Below are 21,786 nucleotides of genomic sequence, written 5' to 3'. Positions count from 1 at the left end.
CCTCCTTGCTGCCTAATCCTTAGCCTCAGTCATTGCTTTAAAAAGAATCGATGGCTCATCCACTAAAGCCAGGGGTCTGGTTGCAGGCGGCCCTGGAGGTCAGGGATGAGCGCCAGGCCCGCCCTGCCGCGCTAATTAGGAACAGAGAACTGGGGGAAGGGAGCCAGCTGCTGATGCCAGGGAACGTTAACCCTCAGCTGCTGGGGCCGGGGCCATGTGTCCCAGGAAAGCCGGGGGCCTCCCTGTGCAAGGTGGTACCCAGCGGCTCTCTCCTTGGGCTGTGAGGAGGAAGGAACAGAATGGGCAGGCCAGTCATTCTCTGGGTGCAGGCAGACCCTCCTCCTCAGGAGGAGCCGGATGGGAAGCCCAAGGGGTGACTGTCCCGTTGTGTTCAGCCGAGGTCACTGTAGGAGGCCAGAGAAGTCTCACGGGCAGCCCTTGGCCCCGGCGGACACTCTGCAGCGACCCACTCTGCCTGGGGTGTCCTTTGTGGACGCCCAAGGGGAGCAAACTTTTAGGAACCGGAAGGATCAAATCCCAATAAAATTGACCCTTGGCAGCCCGAGCCCCCTGACACCCCAAAACAGGCCCTTTTAGTCCAAGGATCTCTGATGAGGTCAGCGGGCCCACCTCCCACATCATGGACTTAGAGAAATGGTCCCCCACGGGCGAGTTCCCACCCAGGTCAGAACACAGTCCATGCATACACACTCCACCACGGCCAGCAGGCCCTGAGGGAGAGGCACGGACAGGGCAGAGCCGGACCTCATAGAAGCAGACAGGAGAGGGCTGAGGGGGTGGGCCCCCCTTCTGCTTCCGCCTTCATGCCCAGGGTCTACATCAGGGCCTCCCAGGTCAGAGGCCTGGCCCCGAATTCCCACCTGGAGAAGGATTGGAAGCCATTCCAGGGGTTCCACCAGGAATCCTAGAGCTTCAGCATCAGAGGGCCCTCAGAGGCCTGGTGGTGACACCGCACCCCAGATCTGGGAAAGAATGTAGTGCAAGAACCCAGAGCTAGCTAGCTGGGGGTCCCCCACTCTCCTCACCTGCCTCTCCATGTCCTGGACATCAGAGCTCTCAATCCCTCACCGCCTGGGAAGCTGAGACCCGGAGAAGGGAGGGCCTTGCCCAGGTCATGTGGTGGTGGGGGGAGGGGGCAGGTGCCGCTGGAAGCCAGGGGCCGCTGGGGCAGCACATGGAGTGGTGGACAAGCCAGGCTGAGAGCACAAAGCCTGCCTCTGTCACCTGGGGCGGGTCCCCCCATCGGGCCTGAGCTCCCCTGTCTGCCCACGGGAGAGAGAACCCCTACCGGCAAACCTCCAGAGATGCTGGCGGACCCCACGGGGAAAGGGTGGGTGGACGCCTGGTGGAGTGACCGTGTACCTTGGCTCGGCAGGTTGTTGCTCTTGCAGCCATGACTCTGCCTCAGAGCTCGGGAGGTATGGGGGAGACCCGGGCACCCCAGGCCGTGGCGGTGCACAGGCTGGAGCACCGCCGGGAAGAAGAGCAGAAAGCGGAACAGAAGCACAGCCTGCAGATGGGCTCCTCCACGCGGAAACGGACCTTCCGCAGCAGGTGGGAGCCTCGGGGACCCGCCCCAACCCCTGCCCTTCCCCCCAGGGCCCTCGGTCTGATGGGGAGGCACAGCCCTGCTCTCTGGAGGCCCCAGTCTGCGGGGGGAGGCATAGCCTTGACCTCTGTGTACTTCAGTTTGAGGAGACAGGCACAGCCCTGCTTTCTGAGAGCCCGGTGTGAGCAACGAGGCACAGCTGTGCCTGCTAGTACCCTGAGGTAGGAAGATGGATCCCCCAGCCAGACCCCCAGCCAAACCTGCAGGAGCCATGAACTCTCTTTTCCCGGAGGCAGCGAGGAAGAGTATCAGTTCAGCGCGGCAGACTATGCCCTCGCAGCAGCCCTGGCTCTGACGGCCTCCTCAGAGACATCGTGGTAAGTCAGGTGACCTTGCCAGAGAGCCCTGGGCTGGGAAGAGGTCATCCTGTCCAGTCCTCTGCCTCCCCACTGGGCTCCCACACTCAGCTTAAAGAACCTGCCCGAAGTTACACATCTAGAGTAAGCGGCTAGTCAGAGGTTTAAGCCCGGGGCTGACTGACCACAAAGCCCGCTACACCACCCTCTGGATGAGCCCTCAGGCAGTAGTGAGGGAGAGGCTGGTGGGGGTCTGTACTTCACCACCCGGCTTCTATGGTGGGGAAGGAGGCCGGGGATGGGGAAAGGAGGAGCAAGGAAAGCAGCCCAAATTTTGGACACGAGGCCCGAGATGGGAAGGCCTCTGAGCCTGAGAGCATCAGGAGGCCTGGGTCCTGGTCCTGGCTGGCCTGGAGCAGGTTACCTAACCTCAGGTCCCTACCCTGTAGAATGGGGAGACTAAGACCTGTCTACCTGCTTGTAGTGAAAACAAGAAGAACAATGGTTCGTGAAAGAGCCTTATGAACTGTATCAATAATATTCATTACGCACCTTCTAAAAGCTGCACCCACTCAGGGTATTTTGGAGGCAAGAGAGGATTAAAAGTTGCCTTTGTCCTCAAGAAGCTTTAAGTGTGGCCTGCAGTGCTGGGCGTGGGGAAGGCAGGGCCGGGGTGTCCCCACATCACCACCCCCAGGGTCTCCACCCCTGATGGCCTCCGTCACCGCAGGGAGGCCCAGCTGAGGCGCCAGACCAGCACCGTGCAGCTGGAGGAGCGAGGGCAGAAGCGGGTGGGCTTCGGCAATGAGTGGGAGAAGACGGAGATCGCCTTCCTACGGACCCAGTGGCTGCTGCGCCAGAAGCGAGACCGGAAGGCGCTGAGATGGCGGGTGAGAGGGATGGGCTGGGGCCTCCAGGGCCCTGGAAACTGCGACCCATCACACGCCATCCAACTCGACCTACCCCCTTCTCGAGAAGAGCTGGACATCCCAGTGCCCCTACCCTCTAGCTGTGTGACCTTGGTCAAGCAATAATTCTAACTGAGCCTTGGTTTTCTCATCTGTAAAATGGGTGTGTGTGGTACCACTGCTTGGTGTCGAGGTGGGAAGTAAATGAGATCAGGCTGGTAAAGTTACTTTCCCAGTGCCTAGAACACAGAAGACCTTCAGGGAAGGCTACTCCTGACAAATGTCAGGGATCTGAAGCCACTTCCATACCCCCTCCCTGGGCAGGAAAACAATAGCTGTAATACTTACATGGGTGTTATCAGTGCCTATGTTTTTCACATATTAACTCATTTAATCCTCACTGCAACCCCACAGGAGGGTGGGGGAATATTATTATCATCCCCATTTTACAGATAAGGAAATGGAGGACTGGCCTATGGTCTCACAGCTAGTAAGTGGCAGCGTTTGGCCTTGACCCCATGCCCTGCCCTCTGTGGCATGCTGCCTCTCAGCCGCTGGGGTGGGGGGTGCTCTAGCCCATGTGGGCCCGACTCCAGAGCCTGGGTGTCGGGGGAAAGCTAACAGCAAAGACGGGGGAGAGGTGGTGCCCCGGCTCATAGAAGTCACAGGCCCCCTCCTGCCTCCAGACAGAGAAGAAGGTCCGGGAAGCCAAGGAGCTGAGGGAGCTGTGTTCCGGACGCGGGCCCTGGTTCTGGATCCCGCTGCGCTCCCACGCCGTCTGGGAGCACGCCACAGTCCTACTGACCTGCACCGTCCAGGCCTCGCCTCCACCCCAGGTCACCTGGTAAGCCCCCGGGGGGCAGGAGAGAAGGGGTCCTTGCCCTGCCCCCACGCTCTGGGCCTCTGGGGGTCCCCTGAGTGTGAGTGAGTTCCTTACACCCAACACCTCCCTTCCAGGGGCCCGGCCCCTCCGCTAGAAGTTCCTGCCGCCTTAGAAAAGCTGCAGACCCACAGACCCTAAGCTCTGCCTGCCCCAAACAGAGCAGCAGCTGCTGGGGAGGCTCAAGAGGGGTTATTCTTAGCTGCCTCCCAGCCAGCCTGGAGCTAGAAGTCTGGGCTGCCCGGGGAGCCAGCGCTTGTAAAAATATGATTCTGGTGGCATGTGAAGGCAGCTGCTCTGAGCTGGACATCTCTGGGGCTGCAGGAAGATGGGGGGAGGCAGGGAGGGCGGGGGCCCTGCAGTGAGAAGGAGCCCAGGCCTCGCGCTCTCTCTGCCAACGTGGTGTGTGGTCTCAACTATGCCTCTTAACCTCTCTGGTCCTGCTTCCATTTCCTGTTCTGTAAAATGGGTTGAAGACCTCCTGTCCAGCTTGCACGTGGTGAGGATTTAATGCCACGACAACGCGGAAGCCCTCAGAACTTGAAAGGTGCTGGGAAAGCAGGAGGTGCCATTCCTGGGAATGAACCCGTAACAGAACCACAGAGTCGAAGCCTCGCTGGCGGAGGCAGGCAGAGGCCGGAGCCTCCTGAATGCGCCTGGTGGAGGTGGGGGTGGAGAGTAGGAGAGAGTAGGAAAGTGATCCTTACAGTTGGTTTTTTTTTTTTTTTTTCCTTAAAGCATATATAATGCCTCAGAAGTCAGAGAAAGAAAAAGAGCTTAGGCCAAGAGCAATCAAGAACAGTGTTCTGAGGGAGGTGGCCTTGGGGCTGGTCATTGCCAGATGGCATTCATTCAAATTGCTTGGGGACCAAGGCAGTGCGGTAGGAAGACCGCTCCCAACAGCCAGCCTGGGCTAAGTGGGGGTCAGCTGCTCAGCTGGCCTGGCCTGGCAGCCAAGCCCTGCCCTGCCCTGGCACTGAGGCCCACATCTAAGCCATCCCATGGGAGCCCCTTGGGAGGGAGTCTTGTTTCCACCCTTGCCAGCAAGGTTGCCACAACCAGGAGCTGAGCATTCCTTGTAAGTGGCAGAGGCCAAGGCCAGGCCCACCTCCAGCCAGAGAGACTCAGGTGGCCCCCGGGGCTCCTGGCTTTGGGATCTGGTTTCCCATCATCAATCACCTCCGGCAGGGCCACATATCCTCCTGGGATTGGCCTCCAGAGCTCTGCCCAGGCCCTGGTAGAGACCCAGCCCCCCGGTCAGCAGGAAGATGCTGGCTGCCCAGGCTTGTCAGGCGAGTCCATTCATTCACCAATTATTGAGCACTTCCTGACTTCAGGGGCAACTTCAGGGCGAGTTAGGCAAGGCCCAGGCTGGCTATGTTTATACTGCAGAAGTGGGTCCTGGCCACAATGCATTAATGTCAGAATCACTCTCCCAGGCCAAGTAGCCTTCAAAAGTAAAATCTCACACCAAAATATGGGGAATTCCCTGGTGGTCCAGTGGTTAGGACTCGGTGCTTTCACTGCCAGGGGCATAGTTTCGATCCCTGGTGGGGGAACTAAGATCCCACAAGCCGCATGGCCAAAAAATTAAAAATTAAAAAAATAAAGGGGGGGAGGGGGTAAAAAACACCAGAATATGTAGGGGAAAAATAAACCTAGAAAAATAATAAAAATCTCACTCTTTTATGTGGGCCTCTCTGGGCCAGGCTCTAGGCTGGGTGCCTCGCCTTAGCTGTCTCACTTAATGCTGTTTTATGATTGGCTGCCATTCAGCCTCATCCTTCAAGGGTCTGCCGTACAGGCAGGAGACTGAAGCCCAGAGGGGGGCAAAATGAGACCTCAGGTCTCTGGCTGCCCAGGTTGTGCCCAGAGCTGCAGCTGCTGCTTTTTCTGGGAAAGGCAGAAAGCTGGTCAGGCCGAGTTGTCTGGAATGTTCCTGACAGCTGGCGGGTGGGGGGGCTGACCTTGGCCCCCAGGCCTGGGAGATGTGGAAAGATTGGGCACGCAGATTAGGCACCATCCTCCCCACAGGAGACTTAGTTGGGCTCCTTTCAGAAGAGGTCACAGCCTGGGGGCTGTGTAGTGGTGCGTGGGCACAGCACTGTTTGGTTGCCATGGAGACAAACGTGGGGGGTCTGTCCAAGGAAGGTGATGTACTGAGGTTGGGGTGCCCTCTCTTGGCCAAGGCCTACTCTTTGAACTCAACCACCCCTGATCCTGTCTTTTCATGCAAAGTTCTCATGGACACAGAGGCCCGAGAGGGGGACTGATTTGCCCAAGGTCACACAGCAAGCTAATTTTCACAGACATTCACTCGCCAGCCCCGACTCCTCAGGCCTCCAGAACATACCCCAGTGGGCTGTGGACAGACACAAGGCCACCTCATTGTCCAGTGCCTGTGGCAGAGAATGGCAGAGAAAACCAGACCCCAGAGTTCACAGAAAACAAAAGGAAGTATCCAGGGTATAGCAGGGCAGGGCGATCTGCGGGGCCATGCTCGGGAATCACCTGGGAAATTTTAAAAATTACTGATACCCAGGTCCCATGCCCAGAAACTCTGATTTCATTGATCTGGGCTTCAGACTGGGCATGGAGATTTCTTTAAAGGCTTAAATAAGATAGATCTTTTTTCTCTTTCATGTAAATGTCTGATGTAGACAGGGTAGGGCTGCTATGGCAACTCCACCCACAGATTCCTCAGGGACGCAGGTCTGTTCCCTCACACTGCTTCAGGGCACAGGCCTTCCTGGTTCGAGATGCAGCCCTCATGGCCATATTCTTGACGCAGAATGGAGGGAAAGATGATGGGAAAAGGGGTAAAGGATGTCATCAGAAGCTTGTACTTACTTTCTGCTGACAAGACTTAGTTTAGTCACATGGCCACACCTAGCAGAAAGAGAGGCTAAGAAACATGTTATATTTACTTTAGAATAAGAGGGAGAATGGCTACTGGAGAACAATGAGCAGTTTCTGGTGCAAATTCTCAAAGGCTTACGTTCGGACTCTGAGCATGGAGATTGTTAAAGCTTCCTCTAGTGATTTTAACAAGAACTGAGATCAAGAACTGCTGTCTTGGGGTTGACGAGAAGGTAGGGATGGGGAACTTTCCTTGGTACCCCCTTCAGAGAGGAAGGAAAAGCTGGGGCCTGGTCCTTGGGGGGTACCACTGGTAGGGGGAGGGGCAGATACCCCTAATTACAGCTCCCTCTTCTCACCCTCCAGAAGAGAATGAACACTTAAGCATCTACAGCAGGGGTTCCCAACCCCTGAACCATCCCCCTCCCCACCCCTTCCAGTCTGTGGAAAAATTGTCTTCCACGAAACCGGTCCCTGGTGCCAAAAAGGTTGGGGACCAGTGATATGTACAGCCTTCAAGCTTTACATATCTTATCCCATTTAATCATCACAACAACCCTACAAGGTCAGTGAAATTATTATTCCCATTTCACAGATGAGGAAAACTGAGGTTCAGAGCAGTGAAAGTGCTGCCCTGGGTCACACAGGTAAGCAGCACAAAGCCGAGGTTGGAATCCAGGTCTGAGAGGCTCAGGATCCTTCCCACATGGAATCACACTGCCTTCCACAAACCACTGTGTCTCTACAGGTACAAAAATGACATGCGAATTGATCTCCGCCTCTTCCCTGCTGGAAAGTACCGAATCACCAATAACTATGGGCTGCTGACACTGGAGATTAGGAGGTAGGACCATGAGCCCTAGAGACCCACGGCCCCCAGTCCTAGCACTACCACGACCAGAGCAATGAGTCCAGACCCTTCCTCGGAGCTATGAACCAAGTCAGCCTCGTCTTCAGAAGTATCTGGGGTGCTTGTTAAAGTACTGATTTGTGGGATGAATTTGCCCCTTTTGCCCCCAGAGAGTCAGATTAAATAGGTCTGAAGTGGGGCCCAGGCATTTGTATTTAACAGACACCCCCATGTGATTCTAAAGCCTTGGAATACACGGTGAGAAATCTGGACTCAGAGGCTAGCAGCAAGGACTGAATGAATGCTGAGCTAGGCATGCGGGGACAGCTCGTTGCTGGAGGAGAGAAAACACACATATACACACACACACACACAAAAGGGGAAGCAGCTGGAAGGAGAGAGGTAGGTAGGCCTTTCAGGAGGTGGTGAGTCTTAAGCATGGTTTTAAAAGAGGCAGGATGTATGGAGGGAGAATATGAGCACAATCTGCCCCGAAGCGTGCATTATGCGTATGAGCTGCCAGGTGTTGAATTCCTCCGGGTGCTAAGCCCTGTGCTTGCTGCTTTACACATATGGTTGATAATGCCCACCACCATTCTCAACAATGCAGGGAAGCATTGTTCTGTCCGTGTTACAGATGAGAAAACTGAGGCTCTGAAAGATTAAGTGTCTTGTGCAGCCTGTACAGGGCAGGGCCTGGGTTTGAGTCAATTCTCTCCATCTGGGTTCTTTCCAATACACCAAACCCTCCACCTCAAGCAACTCGGGCTTCAGAGACACAAATATGAACAGGACCCTCGAGAAGCAAAGTGAGGCTACATGGACATAAATACCTGACCATCCAAGACTACAAAGAGAGGTGCCCCGTGGGCTGCACAGTCAGGGAGAGCATGCAGGGCTGGGCAGCCTGGAGGGACACATGGAACCGGCCCTTGAAACGAGAGGGATTCCTGCCCCGAGCAGCCAGGGGCAGTGAGGGGGCACCAAGGGGCCTCTCTGCTTGCTGATGGGGCTGGATGTGTGACTTGTGTCCTACCATCTACCCTCTTTGTCACCATGGTGCCCTGGGATGGAGCTGGCCCAAGCCTCCACTGGGAACAAGACAAGGCTGCCCTGGCTGGTGGTGAAAACCAGGCCTGCGGTTGAGAACCCCTGGGCATCCGGCCCAGTTCTGGTACAGACTGGCAGTGTACCTGGGGCAACTCTGGCTCCAGGGTTCTGCTCTGGAGGTGTTGATAGGGCCAGAGGCCGTGCCTGGGGGAGGGCTCGTCACCTCGGTTGAATTCCAGTTGCTCTGGGACTCTGGACAAGTCACTTAGCTTAAGTGTTCTGATAACAATCATATTTTCAAAGCACTTTCACCTGAGATGACTTAGGCTGCTGTTACGTCCCGAGATTTTCAGAGGAGGACTTGGAGGCGTGGAGAGGGACAGTGGCAGCCCAAAGGCCCCCAGCTTCTCAGAGGCAGGCCCTGACCTAGAGCCTAAAGTCCTCCCCCAGGCCTTCCTGTTAACCCCCGCCTTCCCCCCACACCCCACCTGCACGGGGACTTGAGTTTCCCATGGAGCTCAGCCATCTCGGAGGGGAACATCTCCCTCCCTCCTTTTCAGATGCACCATTGAGGACGCAGCCACCTACACAGTGATGGTCAAGAACGCCTACGGCCAGGCCTCCTCCTTCGCCAAAGTCCTTGTCCGCAGTGAGTCCGGCCATCACCAACAGGCCAGAAAGCCCACAGCAAACCCCAGATGAGCAAATGAGGACATGAGTCTGCGTCAGACTCGGGGAGGGACCCCCAGCCCAGGGGTATTTGGTCTGGGATCAGGTGACCAGGGCAGCCACCGGGATTCCCGCCCCCTGGGGCCTTCAGAGCAAGTGAGAGTCTCCGCCCTCAGACTGTACAACCTACATCCCTGTTCAAGGGGACCCCACCTGCCTGTCCCCAAAGAGTATGCTCATCCCACGGAGCTGGGCTTGGGTCCAGATCCAGCTCAGGGCCTCTGGGAGGGCGGTCTGGCTACCAGCGGTCCTCAGGGGCAAAGGCCGAGTCCTACCAGGTCTCCTCCTGACCCCCACTGCCCCTTTTGGCTTCCGGTGCATATTCCCCAGTTGGCTCAGGTCCCTCCTGGAGGGACACATGAGGCAAAGGAGACATTCAGGACTCTGCCGGGCCCCCGTCCACATGCTGCCTCTGGCGCTGACTGGCCGTGTGAGCCTGGCTGCCATCTCACTTACCTGACCTCCCCACCTGCAAAGGGGGAATCCTACCGCCTTCCTCAGATACTCCTGTGGATTAAATGAGATGGTTTAGGTAAAACTTGGCTGGATCAGGCTCTTGGGGGAAGGCTAACCCTCCCTCCCCCGACCCCATGGCCAGGGCCGAGCCCAGCCCAGAAGGCCACAACTTTGAGCCCAAGGCTTTGCCCTCAGGGCCCTGAGAGAGAAGCTTCACGTGTGTGGGTTCATGCACACACACACACACACACTGAGCAGCAGACAGGCCGGAGTCTAGTCCCCACCTCCCAGTCTCTCATCGGACCTTCTTAAACTGTCCTTCACAGCCTCTCCACCCCTCTGCCCTGTTCCCCAAATCACTCTTCGTAGGCAGCTATCCCCGCTGCCATGCCAGGCTCTCTGGGTGGAATCTGAGCCGTCCCTATAGGCAGTGCCCAGAGTCAATTGCAAGGTCAGGCATCGGGCCCTTGGCCCCTGCCTTCCTCTGTCCGCCCATCCTTCCCATCATTTCATCCACATCCCCATCCCTCCTCCATCAAGGCCATCCCAGGGACCAGTGTCATGTCCTGGCTTCAGGCTGCTGGGGTGCTCGCTAGGTGATTATGCCTCAGTTTCCTCATTTGTATGAGAGGATAATAATGACAGCAACAGACAAGGCTGCTGTGGATTAAACGAGTTAATAAGCGGCACGTGGTACACGCTATGTGAATAAAAACTGTTCTCACTATCCCCTGGTGCCCGTGTCCACACCACCTTGGACTTCACCCTGAAGCCTCCCGGAGGCTCTCTTAGCGCTGCCCTGGACCCACCAGAAATCCCAGTCTGACCAGGCTCCACCTGTAGGACTGTGATTCTGGCGGTGGATTTGGGTAAAGGAAGGAAACCACCATTTATTGAGCACTGGCTGTATGCCAGGCCCCTGCTGAGGGCTTTGTTCATGTGAACTCATGTATTCAGAACCCCACCACCACCACCATCAGGGAGGAATCAGGAAGGAACTGAGGCACAGAAAGGCTAGGGAACTTTCCCCAAGCTGAAGGGGGGAGCGACTGCCAGATCAGGATTCAAACCCGTGACCAAAGGCCATGCCTCCAAAATCCAGTAGGAACGTGGGCTCTGAGCCTTCTCCAACTCCATTTGCTCTGGATTTTCAGCTTACCTGGGGAAGGATGCTGGCTTCGATTCAGAGATCTTTAAAAGTAAGGAGGCTGGGGGAGGGATGGGCCTTCAGGGAGGAGGGTGTCTGGGGCTCCTCATCAGGGCCCCCAACAGTCCCCTTTAGAATATAGCCATCTGCTGCCCACAAAGGGATGTCCACGTGTGGTTTGTCTATAAACTGTTAATACCTGTAGACTGGTTTCTGGGGTCCCTAGGCACCCCAGAGCTGCCTCCAGCTGCTGCACTCTCAGTGGCCAAAACTGAACGAGAAAGGCAAATCCAAAAAGACAAACCAGTATTTGCCATTTCAGCTCATCTGGTCCCACCTAGAGAAATCTCTTCCCCACCCCTGGCCCCCAGGATCAGGCCCCCTCTTCTCCTTGTTAATACCACCTGCAAAGTTGTGAATCCTGACCCGAGGAGAGGGGACATCCCAGAAGGGTCCTCACTCGCATCTAAGCCCCAGGCTAGGCTGGCAGCCTCAGACGACTTCTGCCCTAAATTTCTGTTCCCACCCAGGACTGATGTTTGGCCCCAACGTGGAATTCACATCGGTGCTGAAACCAGTCTTCGCCCGTGAGAAGGAATCCTTCTCCCTGTCCTGCCTATTTTCTGAAGATGTATTAGACGCCGAGCAGAACATCCAGTGGTTCCGAGATGGTGAGGACCCCTAGTCCTGGCCCCTAACCTGCAGAGGCAGAGGTGGAAGCCAAAGAGGGACTAGAGCCCTGGCTCCATCCCCACCCCTGGGACCCCCGGTGGAGAGCGGAGCTCAGCTATTCCCGCCCCCTAACTGGTACAAGCTGGGCGATGGGTGCCGATGAGGTATACGGAAGCAGAGCACAGCCAGGTGGGTTCAGATCAAGTCACCCTGCAAAGTGTCACTGAGCACCCGTGGTACCAGGCCCTGTGCTGGGTGCCGGGGCAGGGTTAGGAACAGACATGCATGAGCTCAAGGGGCTCTCCATCCGGGAGGAAGCAGGAAGCCAAAACACAATTGCACACGGCCCGTTGAGAGCCTGTGGCTGGCCAGGCACCAGCCCAGCCCTTTACATCTATGGGCTCGACATCAGCACCCTAGGGGTAGGTGATGACATTTGAAGCAACAAGAACAGAGACCAAGGCCAGGAGCAGGTCATCCTGAGGAGGGTCAGGGCAGGTTGTGACAATTGCCTCGGGCTTTTCAGAGTCAGGGTTGTAGCTGTAGGTACATAACTGCTACTTGTGAGCTCGAAGATGCGGGGGTGGGGGGGGGTCATGGGCCAGGGCTGGGGAAGGCCGGTCAGCCAGGGAGGAGAGGAACAGCTGGACCTCCTGCCCCATTCGTGACCAGGCCTGCAGCCAAGGGCCAGGAGCACAGCCCCCTGACACCCCAGAGCTTGAGCCTAGGGAAGCTGCCCCTGCTGGGGGCTGGAGTGGAGGAGTGGAAAAGCCACGAACCCTGAGAAACAGCTGCGATAACAGGCCAAGAGGTTTCCCAAACCTGCAGGTCTTCCGGAACAGAGGTGCTGACAGGAGGGAGGGGCCTTTGCGTGGCACGAAGAGCAGGATGGTGCAACAGCAGGACCGCAGGGCGAGGCCCTGGAGCCCCAGAGCCCCTTCCCCTTCCCCTCACTAAGGTCCCACCTGCCCAGTCCCCACCCGCCTCACTGACACCCCAACTCTTTCAGTAAGTCCCCTACCCCTTTCCTGAGTCCCCATCCCCCCCAACAGGCCCCCCTCCCTCCATTAAGCTCACATCCCCTGCCCACTGAGCCCCACCTCCTTTCTCGAGCCCCCAGCATCCCGAAGAGCCCCTGACCCTCACACAGGGCCTCATCTCTCTTGTTCCCACTTCTTCACAGGACCTCCGACTCCTTACCGAGCTGCTCACCCAGCCGCTGACCACTTCCCTGAGCCCTCATTACCTCACTGAAGCCCCAGCCCCTTCCCTGGGCCCGGCCCTGCCACCCCCCGCCCGCCTCAAACCTTCTGCAGAGGAGAGTTCAGAGGCCACCTTGGCAGAGTCCTGGAGGTCACCACCCCCTCCCCAACTGCCCAGCAGAGCCTCAGGCTCTAGCCAGGCCAAGCTCACCTCTGCCTAGACCCCCAGAGCATCTGTGGGTTCCCAGGTGAGGCCCAGATTCCCCAAGAGCTCACCCTGGACCCTCCCTCTGCAGGGAGGCTGCTGAAGTCCTCCAGCCGCCGGCAGATCCTCTACGCAGACCGCCAGGCGTCCCTGAAGGTGTCCTGCGCCTACAAGGAGGACGAGGGTCTCTACACGGTCCAGGTGCCCTCGCCCTTTGGGCTCCGGGAGCAGAGTGCCTATGTGTTTGTGAGAGGTGAGGGGGCGGCGAGGGACCGGGGCTCTGCCTTGACGGATGTGCTGCGGGACATTTGGGCGAGTCCCTGCTCCTCGAGGCCTCGGTTTCCATGCTATATATCGGGGGTGCTGGGGTAGAGTCTCTCTAAGAATCCCTGTGCATCCCATGACCCTCCAAAGGGACACAGCCTGAGAGTCTCAGACACGGAGACAGCTGGAGAGGGAGGGCTGATCGTGGGCTGGGATCATTCTAGTCCTGGTTGATTTCTGTCTCCTGGCTTTGCCACTTCACTAGCTGGGTGATTTTGGGTAATTCACTTCTCCTCTATGAGACTCAGTTTTCCCACCTGCAAGATGCGGGGTTGCGCCAGGACTCAGAGATTAATTATGCCAGTTGTTCAGGTGTGTGGCGTAGAATGGGCCCCTAATAAACGGTACTCCTACCCCCTACCCCCAGATGCTGTTGTTTGAAAGGAACAGGCTGTTATTCAGGTCCTGCTCCTCGAGATCAAACTGAGCCCCTGGGGGGTGGTGAATGAGAAGAGGATGAGGGGTGAGAATGGGAGGGGGTCTGTCGCCAAGTGGACATTGACTGGAAGAGCCTCCCCCCACTCTCTTCCCACCCCCGCCCACCCCGGGCTTCAGATGCTGCAGCCGAGAAGCCCGGGGCTCCAGGGTCCCCCCTGAATGTTCGATGCCTGAACGTGAACAGGGACTGCCTCATCCTGACGTGGACCCCACCCAGCGACACCCGTGGCCACCCCATCACCAGCTACTCCATTGAGCTGTGAGTCGGTCTCTTCTTCAATGGCAGAGCCCATGGGGGTAGATGGCTCTGTGAGGATAAGCGTGGGGGCCACAGGAAAGAGGGACCCCCATGCCTGTCCTTGGAACAGGGCAGGAGGTAAATGTGTTATTTAGGGGCAATAGAAGGGTGTCCGCCCCTGGAGTCAGCCGCTGCCCTCTAGACCCTTTACAGCAGGAGCTGCCACTGGGAGGGGCAAACATCAGTGCTTGAAACCTGAGCACATGTGGATGCTGTCCTCCCTGAGTGACGGAGACAGAGTAGCACTGACGCGGGAGGGAGGGGGCACACCAGGAAAGGGAAGGCCTAGAACATCCCACCTCCTCCACCTGCCGCCGGCTCCGAGGCCCTAGCTGGAGGTAACCCAATCCAGCCACTCGAATCCTTACAACAATCCCTATCTAAGGGGGAGGGGGACTCTCTAGTGCCCCATTCTACAGATGAGGAAACTGAGGTACACGGCCCCATCCAGCCAGTACTGAGGACAGTGGCACCCAGAGGGGTGCAGAGACCCCAGACTCCGAGGGTCACTCTGGAAGGCACTCTGACAGGAAGTGGACAGCCCTCTGGGGAAAGGCTAACTCACCCACTCACAAGCCACGTGACCTTGGGCAAGTCATCTCACTCTCTAAATGCGGATCCCGTTGGTAGAGTGAAGGTAATCACACCTAACCGTGAGGACTGTCAGGATGAAACGAGATAACAGGTATGGAGGGACACAGCACAGCTCCAGGCACACAGGAAAGCTCCATGAAAGGCACTAGCTATTTTGATTAGCATCGTGCTTGGTGGAGGATGGTGAGAAGGCCTCCTGGGGCCCGAGGTTGGAGCCGGGCTTTTCAATGGAGAGAGATGAGCTGGGCCGGCAGCCCAGGGCGGGGGAAGGGCCCTGAAAGAGGCTCACACTGGGAAGATGTGACTCATGGGCAGGGGCTGCAGCCGGGGCCTCTCTCCCACAGGTGCCAGGGCGAGTCCGAACAATGGGTGCCCTGCCACCAGGCCCCCGGCGGGACCTGTCGGTGCCCAATCCAAGGCCTCATCGAGGGCCAGAGCTATCAGTTCCGGGTGAGAGCCATCAGCAGAGCGGGCAGCAGCATCCCCTCCAAGGCTTCAGAACCGGTTACCATGGGCGACCCTGAGGAGGCCCGGAAGAAGACAGGTGGGCACAGAGGCCCTGCAGGGACATTCCAGAGCATCAGTCAGGGCATACTCAGGACTGCCTCACGCAGGAGACAGGCGCACAGCCCCCATGCCAAGCCCTGATCCAGGAGGGGAGACACAGCCCAGCCCTCAGGAACCCCTAACCTGATGGAGGAGTCACAGTGCTGTCCTTAGCAACCCCTAGCTGGAGGGGAAGGTACAGCTCGTCTGATGGAAGAGACACAAACCTGTCCACACAAGATGCTAATCTGGGGTAAAACCACGGCACCCTCTTCAGATGCCCTTAATCTGAAGGAGGAAAACCGTCCTGCCTCAGAAGCCCCCAGCCTGGACGGCGGGGAGACACAGCCCGCTCAGCTATCTGAGAAGTCAGCCTGATTTGGGTTTGCTGTGCCCTAGGGATCTGACCCCATCACTTCTCTCTGTCCCTCTTTGTCCCGAAAGGACAGAGCATCTTTGGGGTCCAAGAGCAGCAGTGCTGCACTTTGGACCCCTGAGATCGTGGGGCCCAGATGGACCTGCTTGAGGACACACAGTGAGGGGCCGGAAGGCCAGGACCGGGAGCGGGGGGGGGATCAGCACCCAGAGTGGGGCAGGCCCTTCCCTGTCGCCTGCTGAGCCCGCCCACCACACACACCCTGCACCCCTTAGTTCTCCCCTAACGTGTTCCCTTCTCCCCACTAGAGATCCCCTTTGATACAGGAAAAACGATCACGGTCAGCACAGATGATTCTGAAGGTATGTGTGAACCTCCTGACACTTTGCCTCAAGCCCCCTTTGCGGTTCTGGAAACTCTGGGCCACAAACTGAACCCAGAGGCAGAAGCTGTCGTGTGCAGGGTGTGGGGAGGCGAGCGCGGGTAGGATCCAGGCTGAGGGGCCAGGCTCTCTGGTGGGCGACTGCGCCCCTCGCGGAGGAAGTAGACGTCGGGGAAAGTCCCGGCAGGACGTGGGGAGACCTGGGTTCTGGCCCTGGCTCTGCCCGGCCTTGCTGGGTGACTGGAGCAAGTTCCTGCCCCTCTCTGGACCCCAGTTCCCTCCTCAATGAAGTGAGGGGCTGAGATCTGGGGTCTCCGACGGCCCACACATCTCCCCCCGGATGGCTCTGATTCCAGACTTTGTGACCATCCCTTCACCCCCGACCAATGTCCATGCCAGCGAGATCCGCGAGGCCTATGTGGTTCTGGGCTGGGAGAAGCCAAGACCCCCGGGCAAAGCCCCACTGATGTACTTCCTGGAGAAGGTATGGAGACCCCAAGGGCCCCAGCCCCAGGACGGCCTGAGAAACAGAAGCGCTGTGTTACCAGGACGTGGCGGGGGGTGGGTGTTCAGGGAGGCACTGGGAGACCCTGGCAGTGTCCCCTGGGGAGGCCTGAAGAGAAGAGAATTTCCTGCCTGGAAGGCTTGAGCATAGCCTTGCACAGAGGCAGGGGGGTGGATTAAATGACCTTTCGAGGTTACCTCCAGCCCTGAGAGGCCAGTTACTGATGGCAGTTCTGGAAGCTGTTCACAGAAATACACAAAATTAAGAGACACAGACAATAACAACAGTAGGTCCACCATGTCCTGCGTACACCCACACCCCAAGTCTGTCTGGCACCTGGTCACACATTGGGTCGAACACCTAACCTTGGCCAGGGCCAGGGTGGGAGGGAAGCCAGGATGGTGCCCACCTGCCAGGGTCATTGACAGACAGCACATACAGGGCATGGGGGGTGGAGGTGGGTAGCACCGGGAGGCGGTTCTCCCTGGGGGCAGAGTAGGGGCCGGAGGCTGGGGAGGGGGGCAGCTCATGTGAAATGGATTTCACAGTGGAGGGGAGGCATCGTGGCAGAGTAAAAAACAGCCTGGTGTTAAGGTCCATTCCATTCCTGACTTCTGCTGTGTGAGCTACTTTGCTAAGTTCTCTGAGCCTCAGTTTCCTCCAGCATAGAATGGAGACCCTACCCTGTGAGGATGAAATAAAGGCAACACATAGCCAGGGCCCACAGCCCTGGGACTGTAAACCCTACCCAAGGAGGTGCTCTTGACTCTGATCCCCCTAAAGGAAGACACCAGGTTTACCTTCTCATTCCTCGCTGGGTCCAGCATGGTGCCTGGCACATGGCAGGTGGACAGTACAGGTTTAGTGAATCAAGGAATAAAAACGTTCCGGGGAAGAGTCTGTGGCTCTCATTGTCCAGATGGGCCTCTCTGCACATTCACAGGTGATCCTATTTCTCTGACATGGGAAAGATATGGATAATGGAGGATTTGTTTTGTGAGGCTATAGAGTATAATGGTTAAGAGCTTGGAGTCAGACTGCCTGGGTTCTAATCTTGTCTCTGCTACTTACTAGCTGTGTGACCTTGGGCAAGAAATTTAACCTCTCTGTGCCTCAGTTTCTTCTTCCATAAAATAGACATAATAATTGTACATCTTATAGGGTTGATGTGAGAATCAAATTAACTAAAGCACGTCAAGACTTAGAACAGAACTTGGCACACAGTGGGTGCTCAGCCATGTTCCTTGGTTTTTGTAGCGATTTCTTAGCCTACCTGGGTTCTAGGCTACTGACAGCCAGGTGGGCCTTGGGAGGGAAAAGCACAGAGAGGGCAGGGTCAGTGGGTCCCCCCAGGGCTTCTAGGTTTTAACTCTCACACCCAGACTCAGCAGGTGGCCTCTGGATGCCTTATTAACCTGCATCACCCTCAGCTCTTCACCCTCTATCTACCCAGAGACACAGGATTTCTGGCTGCCTTTGGGGCCCCTGATGCTGTGTAGAATGATCAGGTTTGGGGGTACACACACTTGAGCTTAAACACCAAATATGCCAGCTATTAGATGCGTGACTTTTGGCCAAGTTACCCAAACTTCCTGAACCTGAATTTCCTCATTGGTGGGGAAATTAACCCTTACTTTGCAGAGTTATTGTGAGAATTCATCCATTTACTCATGTATTCATCCCACAAACATAGACTGAGCACCTCTCATGCGTCAGTACTGTTCTCAGTGGTGGATAAAATAAACAAACTCCTGCCTCCAGAGCGGAGATTGGAGTAGGGGGTGGGGGACAGATGACAAAGAAGACGAATCTGAAAAGTATTTGGCACATTTGCTAATGTAGGAGCTTAGGAGAAAGACAGACAGCATGGAGGGGATTTGAAGGGTTGAGGGAGGGGCTGCTGACCTTTCATATGGGGGGCAGTGCTGGGAGGCCACCCTGAGAAGGTTAGTTTTGAGTAAAGACCCAAAGGAAATGAGGAGCAAACCAGAGATTTCTGGGGGAAGAACATTCCAAGAAAAGGGACCAGCAAGTGCAAAGGCCCAGAGGCAGGGATTGGGCCTGTGGCACCATCAAGGAACAGCAGGGGGACACAGAGCCTGGCGAGTGGGCAAAGGGGGGCATGGAATGTGGCCAGACAGGTGGCAGGGGTCAAGCCATGGAGAATTTCGCTCTGAGGGAGATGCGGGGCTTGGCAGGGTTCTGGGCAGACACTGATGTGATCTGACTTGTAAAAGGATGCCTCTGCCTGTCATTTGGAGAAAAGACTGAAGGGAGTTCAAGGTAGAAACAGGCAGACCAGTTAGGAGGCTATTGAGATAAATGAGGTGAGAGACGATGGTGGCTTGGATCAAGGTTGTGGAGGACAGCATGAGGGTGATCAGCCATGGTTGGACTCTGGATAAATTTTGAAGGTAGAGCCAACTGGGTTTGTTGACAGAGCATCTTCGGGGGATGAGAAATGAGAGAAAGAGTCCAGGATGGCTCCCAGGGTTCTGGCCTGAGCAGTTGAAAGGACGAGTGCCACTAACTAACTCGATGTGGGCTGCATTGGCAGGGGGGCAAGTTCCAGGGTCAGTTCTGTTGAATGTGAGATGCTCGATGGGCATCCAGGTAGAGACGTCACGGAGGCAGGTGGATCCAGAGTTCAGGTGTTGAGGGGCAGCCTGGGCCGAGGATAGAAGTAGTGAGAGCACATGTGGGAAGGCAACCACTTCACCAAAGGCAAGTTTCTCTCCCTTGTCACAGTCGGTCATAGGTAGTGGCGCCTGGGAGGCCATCAACTCAGAAACGCCTGTGAAATCCCCGAGATTCGCCCTTTTGGATCTGGAGAAAGGGAAGTCGTATGTCTTCAGAGTGCGAGCGGTAAACCAGTACGGCATGAGCGATCCCTCGGAACCCAGCGAGCCCATCTCCTTGAGGGGGAAGCCAGGTACCTGTGTGATGCAGGAGATGGGGCCAGGCCAGGCCAGGCTGTCAGCCTCCAGGGCTCGGGACCCCACGGCTGCCGGGACAGAGCCGTGCCCATTTCTCTGTCCTTGACCGCTTCTACCTATCACAAAGCTGAAAAGCAACATGATCACAGGCCTGTAAAGTTTTAGACCATCAAGAATTATTGATACATTTCTCTGGGCAGGAGGCTCTTGAAAGTATAGACATTTTTTCTAGATCAACAATTCACAGGTTGCAGGATCCAGCCAGGTCCAGCACAGGATCTGAGTGTGACCAAGTGGTCCCTCAGTTCTAAACGTCTCCAACCAGGGCCTGACCCCACCTTGTGCAGCCAGGAGTGAGCCCCTGGGCAGGCCTCCGGCCCTCTCCCTGGTCCCACCCCAAGCTCCGCCTCACCAGGTGGGACCCCTCTCATCTGCAGCACAGCGTGGGCCTGGGCAGGTCATTTCTGAGCTGCGAACCTTGGTGTCCTCACCTGCCAAACCCATTGTTCTGAAGGCCTGGTAATCACCCCCACCTGTGGCTCCTTGCCAAGTCTCCCAGCAGCAGCTCCATCCTGGTCCTGACTTCCCGGGGTTCCCTCTCTCCTCTCAGACCTCTGGATTCTGATAAGATCAGAAGGTTCCCTGCAGCTGCCATCACCAATTAGTCCTTTAAGGAACCCAGCTGTAGCACTGCCCATCTGAGAAGAGCCTGATATGCTGCAAGGCCTGTTTGGGGAAGATTTCAAAGTCCTAGATTTGTACTGTTTCCATAATGTAGAAAAAAGAAATATATATATATATATATTCATAGTAAGTATAAATAGGTTGGTGGGCAAATAGAGTTTTTCTTTAATTCTGGTCTGGTTAACATTTAGTCTTGACTCAGGGGCCTGGCCAATGACTGGTTTGTGATTGGATGTGGGCAGTCTCTGGACCACAAGGCAGCCTTAGGGCAAGGTTCTGGTACAGTTCGGAGAAGTAAAGGAGGGGATAAGAAGAGAGAGGAGGGGAGGAGAGGAAAAAAGAAAAGGCACTTACTTGTATGATGAAAGCGAAGTTATTGTACAAAAATGGGAAAATACAAAAGAAGCGAGAGAGAGAGAAAGAGGAAGGGAAGGAGGGAGGGAGGGAAGAGAATTCCCTCCACCCCAGGATCCCGCTGACCAACGGTAACCAGTGTGAACATCTAGGTTCTTGGGCCTCTGGCCTTGGACGCATGCACGCTAGTGCATCTGTCTGAAAGTCCAATCAAACCACGTGTAGAGCTTTGCATTCTACCTTTTACAATTAACATTATACTACAAACATATCCTCAGGTCTTGAAATCATGATTTTAGTGTGTGAGTACTACTCCATACATGGATGCCCTCAGCTCAAGTTCTTGCCTACGGGTAGAATCAGGTCTCTTGGACACATGGGGCCCCTGAGTGCCCTCCTCCTACCCTCTCCCGCCACCCAGCCTTCATCCACTCTCACACTGTCTTCAACCGGAGAGGCTGAAGTTGCTGACAGGACCTTCCTGAGCCCAGGACCCCAAGTCTGTTTCTCAATACTTCCCCTGGGCCAAATGCAGAGCCTGGCTCAGAGTAGGCACTCAGTAGTTACTGGACTTATGTTGGATTGATGCTGAGTTCAGCCTTTGCCTGTTGACTTTGAGGCACCACCAGAACACAAGGAGAGGTGTCCAGGGAAAAATGGAAGATGAGGCTCTAGAATTCAGGAGAGAGAGCAGGCCTGGAGGTAAAGCCTGGGGAGTCACCTGCAGAGAGGTGAGGGTTGAAGACATGGGAATAGGTGGACACTTGAGATGAGACAAGAGGGGGAAAATGGAGCAAGTCAAGGAACAGACACTTGGAGGAGTCCCACATATGGGGACAAAAGAAAGAGGGGGAGCCACAAAAGGATGTGTAAGGAGTTTGAGAAGGAAAAAGAGAACTAGGAAGGTCCTGTATCTGACATCCATCCATCCATCCTTTCATCCATCTATCCATCTATTCATCCATCTATCCATCCATTAGTCTATTGATCCATTCATCCATCCATCCATCTGTCCATCCATCCATTCTTCCATCCATCCATCCATCCAAATCTGTCCATTTAACACATCATGGCAGACCCTACCTCAAGGAGCATAGACTCAGGGAGCCATGAAAGTTAAAGTTTCAAGGGAAATAAAATGAAGTTTCCTAGAGGTCAAAGATAAGGCTGAGGAAAATTGTCAGATCTGGTGACTTCTAAGAGAGAGAGAGCGACAGTAAAGATTAATGAATGGGGATTTTAGTGAGGAAGCGGAGGTGTTTGGAGGTAAGATGACAGAAGGCTTTCAGAATACAAGAGTCTGGAGGACACCTCTGGGACTAGGAAAGAGCTGCCCAAAGCCCCAGGGCATGTCTGCAATGCACGTGCTCCCCTTGATTGCCGTGTGCGCACCTCCCCGCCTCCCCCACACGCCTCCCCCTCCCCAGCCGTGTAACTCAGCATCTTCACTCAGTCCACACTTCTG

General features: G+C 56.0%; 1 protein-coding gene across 1 annotated transcript in view; it reads left to right on the top strand.

Moving 5' to 3' along the window:
- Positions 1-1,414: 1,414 nt before the first annotated feature.
- Positions 1,415-21,786, top strand: part of MYOM3 (myomesin 3) — a gene marked incomplete at its 5' end in the record, with an annotated part of 45,295 nt that continues 24,923 nt past the window's right edge. The window contains 14 exons of the mRNA XM_082615111.1: positions 1,415-1,575; positions 1,867-1,947; positions 2,657-2,816; positions 3,521-3,678; positions 7,322-7,417; positions 9,034-9,122; positions 10,813-10,857; positions 11,336-11,476; positions 12,976-13,137; positions 13,764-13,905; positions 14,883-15,082; positions 15,769-15,822; positions 16,199-16,326; positions 19,096-19,279. Coding sequence (XP_082471237.1) covers positions 1,415-1,575; positions 1,867-1,947; positions 2,657-2,816; positions 3,521-3,678; positions 7,322-7,417; positions 9,034-9,122; positions 10,813-10,857; positions 11,336-11,476; positions 12,976-13,137; positions 13,764-13,905; positions 14,883-15,082; positions 15,769-15,822; positions 16,199-16,326; positions 19,096-19,279 — 1,801 coding nt within the window. The remainder of the gene's footprint in view (positions 1,576-1,866; positions 1,948-2,656; positions 2,817-3,520; positions 3,679-7,321; positions 7,418-9,033; positions 9,123-10,812; positions 10,858-11,335; positions 11,477-12,975; positions 13,138-13,763; positions 13,906-14,882; positions 15,083-15,768; positions 15,823-16,198; positions 16,327-19,095; positions 19,280-21,786) is intronic.

Source organism: Mesoplodon mirus (assembly GCF_964341445.2).
Source record: "Mesoplodon mirus genome assembly, chromosome: 3".
Classification (NCBI taxonomy): domain Eukaryota; kingdom Metazoa; phylum Chordata; class Mammalia; order Artiodactyla; family Ziphiidae; genus Mesoplodon; species Mesoplodon mirus.
The sequence above is the reverse complement of the archived record's forward strand: the minus strand, read 5'-3'. Positions and strand labels throughout refer to the sequence as shown.